Consider the following 12,562-nt stretch of genomic DNA (forward strand, 5'->3'; position numbering starts at 1 on the left):
GACTGACAGCCACATTCAATGAAATAACAGTTCTTGCTGCATTTGAAATGCTAGCTTTTATAAGTCTTCATGTTGGCCAAGAATTTCCTTGTCAGCTTCTTATACATACATATGTAGCATCAGTGAAAGATGAACAGAGTGTTTGAGAAAGCTTGAGAAAGTATTGAGAGGTGTGTGTTTCTGGATTTCTGATTATATGTACTTCAAAATAGACCCAAGGAGGATTGGTAAAAAACAAAACAAAAAAACCCTCTCTTCATTAGTAAAGCAGTGGTTGTGATCCAGAACTCTGAGGTGATAATAAGTGTCATGTTTCCTCTTGTCTATGAAAATGCATGGAATCGTCTTTTTCAGACTGATGTTCTGACTGAAAAGCTGCCGTTTACAAGGAACTCAAATGATAAATTATGGGTGGGTGGCCATGTTGCACATAAGGTACCCCTGACCATTAGATCCAGTTGTGACCGACTCTGGGGTTCCGGTGCTCATCTTGCTTTATTGGCCGAGGGAGCCGGCGTACAGCTTCCAGGTCATGTGGCCAGCATGACTAAGCCACTTCTGGCGAACCAGAGCAGCGCACGGAAACGCCGTTTACCTTCCCGCCGGAGCGGTACCTATTTATCTGCTTGCACTTTGACTTACTTTCAAACTGCTAGGTTGGCAGGAGCAGGGACCGAGCAACGGGAGCTCACCCTGTCGCGGGGATTCGAACCGCCGACCTTCTGATCAGCAAGTCCTAGGCTCTGTGGTTTAACCCACAGCGCCACCCGCGTCCCATATGTTGCAACATAAGAAACAACAAAAGGAAAAAAGCTTTGTGGCACTTTAAAATATTGACAGCTTTATTGTGAAAACTTTTGCCACAGTGTCAAAAAAAAAGTTGCCATCTCTTAATAATCTTGGCTACAGATTAATTAAACCTATGTTCCTTGGATTTGGTAGTGTGGTACATTGTGAAGCGAGGGGGCCTACATTAAGCATGTGAAGACTGTTTAAGCAAGTTGCTTTTGTTGGTTTTGTTGACTGAATTCTTCAAGCAGTCATGTAGTAACGCTGAGGGGAACTGGTGTCAGGTTGAGGGAGTTTGGGAATGGGTAAAATAGGAACAAAGAAGTCAAAGTGAGAAAATGGCCTTCATTTTCTTTTAAAAATTTAAGGAAGGTCATGCTGGATCTCACTAGATTAGGCCACATTTAACATCCTAGTTTAGCATCACTAGATTAGGTCAAGTTTAGCATCCTGCTTCCACCAGTCAAATGCTTCCAGAAAGCTTACATGTTTGGCAGAAAGATAACTGCCTCCTCTATTGTTTGTCCCCCCCGCCCTTCCCCTGCTCCTACCACCAGCCACTGGTACCCAATATGTACATTGCCACTAACCCCAGAAGCTTCACTTAGCTATCACAAATGCTATCAACCCTACATGAATTAAACCTTTCTAAAGTCAGTGGCCATCTCCACATCTTGTAGCAGCAAATTCTGCACTGGATTTCCTAGCAGTTACAGCTTGTACCAAGCAGAAGATGCTGCTACACCTGCCAAGCCAGAACTAGTTTGTCTCTACCTGGCTAATCACAGTGGGGTAGGCATAACCTAGAGTGATGTCATTAGTCAATTATTATGGTGGTAAAGAGTACTTCTTCAGCTCTCCTAAACCTTTGGCCCTTCAAATGTTGATTGATTCGGTTTTTTTAACAGTTCAGTATTTAAACTCATTCAGTACTATTCTCTATGGAAGGACAACAGTGGAAACAAAAATGAACTTTATTTGGCTAAAAGAAAAATGCTTCCTTTGGTGCAGCGATACCGATATACTCATCCTTAAAATACAGTGGTACCTCGGGTTAAGAACTTAATAACGGACCTCCGGAACGAATTAAGCTGAAACTGTTCTTAACCTGAAGCACCACTTCAGCTAATGGGGCCTCCTGCTGCCGCCACACCGCCGGAGTACGATTTCTGTTCTCATCCTGAAGCAAAGTTCTTAACCAGAGGTACTATTTCTGAGTTAGCGGAGTCTGTAACCTGAAGCGTATGTAACCCGAGGTACCACTGTAATAACCTGAGTTATGGTATAAGCATGTTTTACAGGGCTTACAAGATTTTGATAGAGAATTAGTAAAGTCTACCCGGTACTGTAAATCTTTAAAGGGGGGTATGGGTTGTATGTTGAATTTTGACATAACAATGTTGTTAAAGTTTTGCTTGGGGTTTTTTTGGTGGTTTTTTATTTTTTAAAGGAAAACAAAAACATTAATTTCCTGCTTACTCTCCAGTGCTGGTACTTGAGAGGTTTAAAGAGAGAGAATAATGTGAGTAAAATAATATGAAAGTGTATGGTGAGCCCATAACCTTAAAGAAATGCAACCAAACCTAGACCTTCATAGGGGGTGCATTGCTTGAGTGCCTGTCTAGTGACCTGATATTTCCTTCTGAAATGGCAGGACTTAAAAAAAAGAGAGAAGGGGGGTTATTGCTTTTTTCACGCACCTCTCTCACAAGTTCTTGTAACTGAATTTCCCCCAAATTCAAGGTGTTGCTCATAAAGAAAATAAGGCTGCAATCCTAACCACATTTACTTTGGAGCAGTAGTGGAGCAACAAGGGGAATATTGCTTTGTTTCCCAGGCTTTGGAACACAGTGCTTCACTGCCACTCACCAGGAGAGAGAGGAGAAGGCCCAAGGCAGCACATTGTGGATGCAGATGATTGTCTGATTGGGTTTGCCACTGTGCCCACACCTGTTGAGCTCCCAGCTGCCATGTCCCACCCCCCACCAGTAAGCAGAAGCTGGGAGAGCACTCGCACCCTGCTGGCCACTACTAATTTCAATAGGAGCTATTCTTGGTAGACAGGGCTAGAATTGCACTATTAACAGAAACAAACCGGACAACGACTCTGGGAACATATAGAAAACCGTGAGAAAGAATTCCGGAGACTTTATGGGTACTGTTTTCTTCTGACTCCAAGGTGCCTCTCCTTTGGGGAAAAATAAATTCCAAGGACAGCTGTAACAAGAGACTGCAGAATGAGAGATGGAAGTTGGACTGTGATTTAGTGTTTGAAGAAGGCTTTTCAATGCTTGGTTTATCCAAAATTTAGCACTTTTTAAGTTCTCCACTATTTCAGTGGGAAAGTTTGTTGTGAGAAGTACTTCTCTTCATAAAGTATTTAGTTTTTACATTGTAATCAGTAATGATGTTTTGTAAAGTTCCGTACAATTGGCAATGATCCTGACTTTGCTACCACTGCTGGGAGCGTCCCTGCAATGGAACTTCCCGCAGGGGGCTGCTCTGGCCAGCAGAAGTGGGGAGAGAACTTTTACTGCTTCCCCCTGCAGCACCCAAAAAATCTAATGCCTTTCTGTTGTCAAAACCAATCCCGCACCTAGTTATCCTTGTGCTGTTAGTTGAAGGATCAGGATACCCTTTTATCTTGTGAAGTAATGGAACTAACTAGGGACGCGGGTGGCGCTGTGGGTAGAAGCCTCAGCGCCTAGGGCTTGCCGATCGAAAGGTCGGCGGTTCGAATCCCTGCGGCAGGGTGCGCTCCCACTGCTCGGTCCCAGCGCCTGCCAACCTAGCAGTTCAAAAGCACCCCTGGGTGCAAGTCGATAAATAGGGATCGCTTACTGGCGGGAAGGTAAACGGCGTTTCCGTGTGCTGTGCTGGCTCGCCAGATGCAGCTTTGTCACGCTGGCCACGTGACCTGGAAGTGTCTCCGGACAGCGCTGGCCCCCGGCCTCTTGAGTGAGATGGGCGCACCAACCCCAGAGTCTGTCAAGACTGGCCAGTACGGGCAGGGGTACCTTTACCTTTACCTTTAATGGAACTAACTGAATTGAAGCTTGTGAAACTAATTTCATTGAAGCTTATGAAAGTAATTTCAGGATCTTAAACCAAAGTTAAAGGATTTTTAATGGAAACAAACTTTCCTATTTTAAACATGACTCTGATACATTTTCATCATTTTCCATGGCATTTCATGCATTTTGTGCATTGAAGTCCAGAATCTGTTAGGGTCACCTTTCTTCCTTTAGATCTGCGTTGTAATGTGAGAGCTTTTAAAAGCAAGCAGATGTTTGATGTAATGTCTACGAGATAGCCCAGTTTTGAGCACATGGGTACAGAAGAATTAATGGGTGCTCAGATCTTTCCCATCTGCAACACCTTTCCCGTTTCAGTTCAGTTGGTTTGGCTAGTTGGTTGCTAAGGCAACTTTCAATGAATGCCCAGAGTGGCTTGCAAAATTAAACTTATAATAAAGTAAATTGCCCACAATATAAAATAAGAATTTAAAATTGGAAGAAATTAAATCAGACAAAACTCTTCATGAAAAACAATATGCAGAATATTAAAAAGCATGGGAAAATAAAAAGGTTTGTACCTGGCACCAAAATGACACCAAGGGAAGTAGGATCCACAGCTGGGGTGCCACCACCAATTGGGCCCTTCCTCCTCCTGTTGGATAGCATAGCTCCATGTACACAAAGACCACAACCCTTTTCACACATACTTAGAAATAAATCCCCAATAATTTTAATGGATAATTTTATTCCCAAGTAAATGTATACAGTATTGGATCGTAACATCTCTGTGCATGCCCATATGCAGAAATCTCTTCCTTCCATTGAGCTGAATTTGAATCCATTCAAATCAGAGCACACATCAATCTATGAATTGTTTATGCATGCAGACGAGGCAGTTGTCACTAGGGATCATGAGGCTGGCAAATGCTAGAGTCTCTAGCTGTGGTTTGCCTGGCCTCACTGCCACTGTGGCAAACCACAGTTTACTGTGATATCTGAGCAGAGCCTTTGTGATAGAACAATTATTTAAAGAGGGGGGTGGGGCGGTCTGGAAATGTGAGCACCCCTGCTTGAATTATAATAGTTTCAGTCTGAGGTGGGGACAGATTGGCCTTTGAACTTGCTTGGGCTTGATTTGGGATCACACCACATCAATAGCTTAGCGGCAGAGCGCACTTTGCATGCAACAGGTGCCAGATTCAATCCTTGGCTTCCCCAGGTTGAGCTCTGAAACCCATTGCTGGCCATTGCAGTGGACTGAGCTAGCTTGGCAAATGGTCGGACTCACTGGAACACAACTTCCAAGCATTTTGATGATTGCACGCCTGTGCCAAATCCAATGCAACCTTATGAGCTTAGGAGTCTTGATGTGAACAAAGGGCTTGCGGTAACACAGGTAACTGTTCCGTTTATTTAAATGGACGCAACCAAGTCACGTGTACAGCTCTTTGAGTAAAGAGAATTGCTGATCCATTTGAGTGAGTGGGTCATTCGGACACACAAGTGGTCTGTTGATAAGCGGGTGGCTCCCCCCCCCCCTCATGCAACACTGCTTTTCTTCTACAGCCTTTCAGAACTGCATACAGAGCTCTGGGCAAAGGGCGATAACATTTTGGCAAAACCTATTGGTTCTTTTGCCTTGGATTTTGTTTGTAGGAGGCATAAGAGTAGACTTTGCTGAAATAAGCAAAGAAGGAAAATAAGCAGCGAGGAAACTAATGCAGCAAAATAAATCCATGGCGTGTTTTAACTTAAAAGACTCTTCAATCCAGGTAATTTGATGCCTAAGTAAGACAAAAAGTGAGAAATGTGCGTGTAAACAATCTTCTTTCTATAAAATAACTTGCAAGCTTAAAAATTGCTTTAAAGTGGTGGGGAGGGAATGACTGATGGAAATATAGTCAGGATTCCAGTGGTGTTTGTTCCCTGGACCGAGGTTTTTCAAGCACCCATTGCTGGAGCTCCCTGTACCCTGTGAAAAACCATTCCTGAACTCAGGAAAGGCCTTTGATGTATCACGAGGACAAAATAGGACACAGCTTGCCATAACAGTTGCATGTGCAAGTTTACAAGTACAAATGCAAATTTATAAATAATTGTTATAATTTAAATAGAAACACCATGGCAGGGGAGACTGTCCAGGTCATCTGTACGCCTGCTCAGTCTGCTGCCCAGGTGTCAGTGGTTGGGGTGGGGACTTCAAAGCCGTTCCCTGTTCTCTCTGCTTATGGTTCTTTATCTTTAAACTGGGCTTGGACTGGAGAGCCCTTCAAACACAGTGTCATCCTCTGTAAAATAGGGCACATTGCCATCTTTCAATCCGTTCTTCTTGTGTGTGCACAGTCCTCTTTAGATTCCTAAATTTATAGGAAAATGTCAGCAATATATCAGTCATTGCTACAGAATACTACAGCTATTCTGTAGTTTGGGGTAGTGTGTGTCTGGCCTGTTGGAATTTTGTAATGTTGTGTTTATTAAGCTGTCTTGTAATACTGTGTTTGGTAAGCTGTACTGAACTTCATAGAAAACGGAATGCAAATCTTGCAAATGAATATTTGCATGCCCAAGGTTGACTAACAGTTCGAAACCGTCTGTATTTTACACACTAAATTGTCCTTATCATTAAAATGCTAATTAAATTGTAAACATCTGTTACATTCATAGTTATAATGAAAATTGGCAGCTACATCTTTCTTGTGTCTGTGTTCTTGCTAGCTTAAGTCCAATTTGCATACAAATTTGATTGGGCATTGGTGTAAATGTCCCTGACCTTTAGAGGAAACGTTGGCAGGATTCTGTGTTTGATGTGATAGGTCTTGATGGAAGTGAATATAGCTGGCCCCTCTGGTTATCTTTAACCTGCTAGTATTGTCAGAAATGTTTAGGGAGAGAGGAGCAAACATTTGCTTGACGGTGGCCTCAGAGTAGAAAGAAAGGGTGGGGTGTTAATATATTTTGCAAGTACTTCTCTCATTCTAAGGCTGCAAATCTGTGCACATGTCTCCCAAGAGTAAGCAGTACTGAACACTGTGATTTATTCTAATGATCCTAAGCATGCATAGGAACACACTCTTGATTATTTAATCCGTGGCTGTCACCCACCTCCTGCATTTTTCACCCTTGCTCGTTACATTTTTTTGGTATGTTCTTGAATACAAAATTAGTAGTTTAGCTTGGATTTTTACAACTGCAGTGAAGTTGCTAGGAGACAGCTCTAGAGCTCTGTGAAGCTCTTAGTGGTAAAAATGGTTAAACATACAACAGTCCTATACATCAGTAGTGGAACCTTCAGACTCTTATTTTCCATCAGCCTTAGCCAGCTTGGCCAGTGGCTGGGAATGAGAGGAACAGTAGTCCATCCATATCTGGAGGGCCACAGGTTCCCCACCCTGCTGTGCATTCCTGCTGAGTTCAATGGGAATAACCCCCAGGTATGAAAGGGACGCAGGTGGCACTGTGGGTTAAACCACAGAGTCTAGGACTTGCCCATCAGAAGGTCAGTGGTTCGAATCCCCGCAACAAGCTGAGCTCCCGTTGCTCAGTCCCAGCTCCTGCCAACCTGGCAGTTCAAAACAACGTCAAAGTGCAAGTAGATAAATAGGTACACTCCTGCAGGAAGGTAAACGGCATTTCCGGCTCTGGTTCGCCGGAAGCGGCTTAGTCATGCTGGCCACATGACCCGGAAGCTGTATGCCGTCTCTCTCGGCCAATAAAGTGAGATGAGCGCCACAACCCCAGAGTCGGTCACGACTGGACCTAATGGTCAGGGGTCCCTTTACCTTTACCTTTACCTTTATTTGCTCAAGTGGTGATGAGTCATCGGGAAATGCTAACTCCCTTGAGGTTAGAAAGCACTGGGTACCTACAAATGCAAATTGTAAGGGTGCTTAAAAGGTAAAGGTTAAGGACCCCTGACAGTTAAGTCCAGTTGCAGATGACTCTGGGGTTGCAGCACTCATCTCGCTTTACAGACCGAGGGAGCCGGCGTTAGTTCGCCGACAGTTTTCCCAGGTCATGTGGCCAGCATGACTAAGCCGCTTCTGGCGAAATCAGCGCAGCTCATGGAAACACCATTTACCTTCCCACTGGAGCGGTACCTGTTTATCTACTTGCACTTTTGGGGGTGCTTTTGAACTGCTAGGTTGACAGGAGCTGGGACCGAGCAATGGGAGCTCACCCCGTCACAGGGATTCAAACTGCCGACCTTCTGATCGGCAAGCCCAAGCGGCTCAGTGGTTTAGACCACAGCGTCACCCATGTGCTTCCATACCAGCAAAATTCAGGTTGCACAACTAAAGTTACTTTGATACTCTTGTGTAGCAAACTTGCTCCCTTCTCAGTGTCGCTCCCTTCTCAGTCCCATGCTATGGCTCCTGCTGTTGTGCTACCTGCCTTCGCTTTTGTTCCTCTACCCAGCTCTGACTTCATTCAATTCCAGGACTGTGACGCAGCACTGCAAATCCTCTAGTTGGGGCTGTGCAATGACATTCTATTATACAGAGCAATAAACAATTGATGAGCATCAGAGTGTACTGACAGACTTCAATTTGACAATAACTGTAACATCCAATTGAAGGAAAGATATGTAATTAAATATATCATGTGGATATTGTACTGGGCTTTATGGTTAATTACTCAGAGCTAGCTGTTAAAGCTTTAGACGTTTTCCTCCAGTTTTCTTTTCCTGCTCCCCCCCCCCCCACATGCAGATTTACAGAGGATGGTATTTACATGTTAGAGTGCCTTTAGCAGTATTTTTTTGTATTTATGAATACACTTGAATAAGCTCCTGACTTACAGATAATTAAGCACAACTGTCAACGTGCTTCTCAGGGCTTATGCAAACTACAGGCACCGACTTACTTAGAAGATTTTAAAGAAAGTTTTGCATTCGGTAAACAATGGGGGAGGAAAGTTGGATTGTATTTTTTGCACATTATCTGTCAGGATAAATTCCTCATAAAGTAGAAACACACCCAGCCGGGTAGGGACATTAGCAACAGTTTGTGATTATTCACTTTGTCAGCCACGTCTCATGCTATATAGTTTTCAAAATGCTAGTAATCTCAGTGCCTAAAAATAAGTGCAAACATGAGGCCTGAATGACAACACAAACAACAAGGACCAAGGTAAGTTGCACAAAAGACAAAAGGTGGGGCAGCAGCTCTGCCAGAGATGGCTCAGCTTTAAGCAAGTCCTTGTTAAGCCATGTTGACCAGGTATTCAACAGAGTACACAGCATGAGAGGAAGAATGAAGGGAGTTTATTTGACAGGTATGACCATTTATCTAGTGAGTGAGGTTTAAAAGAGCACTCAACAGGGCATATAAAAGTGCACTTAAGAGGAGCCCCGCAGGACTAGACCTAAGGTCCATCAAGTCCAGTATTCTTCTCCCACAACCAATTTCCTATAGCCCTGGAAGTAAAACAAAAAGGGCACCAGTGCACTCATGGGTGCCATGTCAGCAACTGCTGGCATAGAGTTATTGAGGCAAGTATCACAGTGGAGACATCTGTCTGCCATCACTATCAGAATGGAATAATAAGTGAGTTGTACGAAGGAGAATCTCTGCTTTGGCTTTGTGATGTGTGCAACTTTTATAAAATGGTGCTGATGTATCTTTAAGGAACAACTTTTTTGTCCTGTGTAGCCTGTAGAATATGAGCTGTGTGTGTGCAGCCAGCAAAGAGCAGCAAGTCTGCTTGTTTTGTGTGCCCCTCCTGTTTCTTCTTAAACATTTGGCCTTTAGCCTTCAAATAAAGTCAGTTGATGCCATATAATATATTTGGTGTGTAGCCTGTACTTAACAGGCTTGACAAGTCATGGTCAGGTAAGTTGCACATACAGAGGGCACAATTTTTAATATTTTTCTGGAGAGCCAAAATGCTTGAGGCTATGATTGGGCTCTTCGTTTTATCTTCGTGCTTTGAAACAATCTGTTGGAAGGTGGAGGAAGACACCCGTTTGATGGAAACATAAATTTGAAGAGCTTTTGTGGCTGGCAGTTTTGATGAAGGTAGATCAGTTGACCGAAAACTCAAGGAGGTTTGGCATAATGAGAAACGGCAGTATATATTACTTCCTTATTAAAACAAGAATTATAGAAAAACATAGGGAGAAGCATCTAGTAAAGGATTACTGGATGAGACTGATGGGAGTTGAGGTTGTTTTGATGAGCTAAGTGGGAAAGATAATGAACTGGGTGGTTTGAACTGAAAAAGCAGATGGATTATGAAGCTGTCTCATTGCTTGTCAAACTAATATAATTGATTCATAGACTGAGGTTGTAAGGGACTATGGATTTGGTAGATAGTTCATTGGAGTGGGATAATTTATAGTAGTGCATTCTTTAACCTTATGTAGTTATGACAGTGCTGTGATAAATATAAATAATTGTAATAAAACCTATTTTTCATATGCCTGGATTTAATAATTAGCAAAATCCTCAGTTGAGTGTGCAGTTAATTTGCATCATCTAAAAATCATGTGACACACATACAATGTAGAACATCGTGCAACATGTACTTCTTAAGGATCTTTTTATGAACTGAAACTTCTAGCTTTGGTTGCTGGGGCAAAGTTTCTCAGTTTTGCAGACTCCAAACAGTTCTGATAATGTAAAAGTCCTTTTTGTTATTTATGAGGACAAATTGCATTCATTCTTACCACCAAATGGTGATATTTATGTTCAAACAGAATTCACCAGTAAGGATTGGGGGGGGGCATGTTTTAATGTCTACAGTGTGGATTAAAGTGTGTGGGGGGGTTAATTAAAGAAATCTTTTTTATATATAAATATTTGTCTCTCTGCAGGCAGCACGTGCCACACAACTACGCTCCCTACCCTTGTCCGCACGCCTACGCTCATGATGCAGCCCTCCCTGGATATCAAACCATTTATGTCCTTCCCAGTGGATGGCAGTCCTGCTGTCGGACTTTTCCCAAATTTCAATACCGTGAGTAACCAATGTTGCAATTCCCCACCCATCCACCCAACTGCCCTTGCTTTTTTGCTTTCTTTGCTCCCTACAGTGAAGCACATCACATGTTGCTCGTTGCCGATGGAGTCATAAATGTTAGAGAAAGGTAGACTGGCGCTGTGATCCCAGGAGCAGCAGAGACTGGTGAGGCCATGGTGGAGCACTGTTCCTCTCCTGGCTTTCCAATATGGTGGGTCTCTGGAGCTTACTGAGAGGGCAGAGAGACAGGAAGCTTGGCAGGGTGGTGTGGTTCAGTGGGGCCGATCCGATGCTGCACCATGCCAAACTCCTAACTCCCCGCTCCCACTTGGCAAGTCTCAGTTGCTCATGGTTTTTGTGCCACCTCACCAGCCACTACTGCCCAGAAATCTTTGTCCTAGTGCTTAATGAATCATTTGACCTTTGTGAATGCTTGCCGCCTTTACAGCTTGCTTTGTAAACTTTGGCTTGTGAGCACAGCTTCTTGTGGAAATATTGAGAGGTAGGATGAAAAATAAGTGTTATATTCACCCACCTGTTAATTTTGATACACCTAATCTCTCCTCTTTTAACCCTGATCCCTGTCTGAAACTTTCTACAGACACCAGCGGATTATTTCCTTCCTGGGCAGCCATTAAAGAGATATTTAAACTCCCCCTCCCTTTTGCACTGAGCTTATGAGACTTGATCAGTGAAACTGTAGGCAATGTTTGCCTTCCCTTAGGATACAGCTTTGCTCACTGTGCTAGGGCAGCCTACCTCTCCCTGATGCCCCGATGATGCTTTAGAGTCCCCCTCTCACCACTCCTGACTATTGGCCATGGTGGCTGGGGCCAACGGTCCAAGAAATCTGGAGGGTTAGGAAGAGTTTAGGAAGGCTGCAGTTGTGTCATATTGAGGCTGTGCACCTGGTTTTCTGCACCTGTGTTCTGTTTGTGGCACATTGGTGATTTGGTGTGTATAACTTGAGGTTGGGAGAGACAATGAATACACGGCTCTGCCTTAGAGAATGGAAATTGGTTTGGATGGTTTTTAAATTGCATGTAACTCTACAACTCTCTGGTTTTGTATCTAGGAAACTGGAGAAGTTATTGTAGTATACCTGCCTCTATATTATGTTCCTAATAACTGTTCAGTCAGTCCGGTTGCATAAGGCTTAGTGCTAAATCTTGCAAAATTGCACATTTCAGAGTTAGCAAGCAATATTTTCACATTAATGTTACTCGTTTTTGTTTTTTTGTTTTGTTTTAATTTGAGAATATAGTAGAAAGAAAAAGATAAAGGCAAGCAAATAATAATAATAATAAATAATAGAACAGTATTGACATTAACAAAGACTCTCCTCCCTGAAAGAGAGGGGAGTGGTTGTGGGCGGGAGCCCGAACACCGCTCCTAGCAGGGGGCGTCGCCCCCTGCCTCCAGCTCACCTGGCTGGCACTCACGCCCCCCCCCAGTGGCCGTCCAACCAGGTGCCATGGGGGGGGCGTGTCCAGCAGCCTTTATGCTGCAGTGCCAGCCTCTCTCCCCGGCCTCATTTCTCTTCGTCGTCCTGTGCAAGTCACCCACCCTCCACTCCCTTTGAGTTAGGGCTTAGGTCATTGGCCTTGCTATGGACCTTAGGTTGGTCGCCCCGGTTGCCCGGGGGGCCTGGTAGGAGTTTTTCCATTTGGCATTAGGCTTTTTGGTTTTTTCGCCTACCTCGTAGCAATCGTCACAACTTTTTGTGGTATTGGTGGGTAGGTTAGGCATTGGAATAATGTGTTGTGGTGTGTCGAAGTGCTAGGTGTGGCCATCGC

The 12,562-nt window shown here is 43.7% G+C and overlaps 1 protein-coding gene across 8 annotated transcripts in view; it reads left to right on the plus strand.

Annotated features, from left to right (window-relative positions):
* The window catches only part of ZNF385B (zinc finger protein 385B), a 192,661-nt gene that overhangs the window by 104,391 nt on the left and 75,708 nt on the right, over positions 1 to 12,562 (plus strand). For all 8 annotated transcript variants that reach the window (XM_081836948.1, XM_081836950.1, XM_081836949.1 and 5 more), the window contains one exon: positions 10,621 to 10,763. In XM_081836948.1, coding sequence (XP_081693074.1) covers positions 10,621 to 10,763 — 143 coding nt within the window. The remainder of the gene's footprint in view (positions 1 to 10,620; positions 10,764 to 12,562) is intronic.

The sequence above is a fragment of the Podarcis erhardii genome, assembly GCF_964252035.2.
Source record: "Podarcis erhardii genome assembly, chromosome: 1".
Taxonomy (NCBI): Eukaryota; Metazoa; Chordata; class Lepidosauria; order Squamata; family Lacertidae; genus Podarcis; species Podarcis erhardii.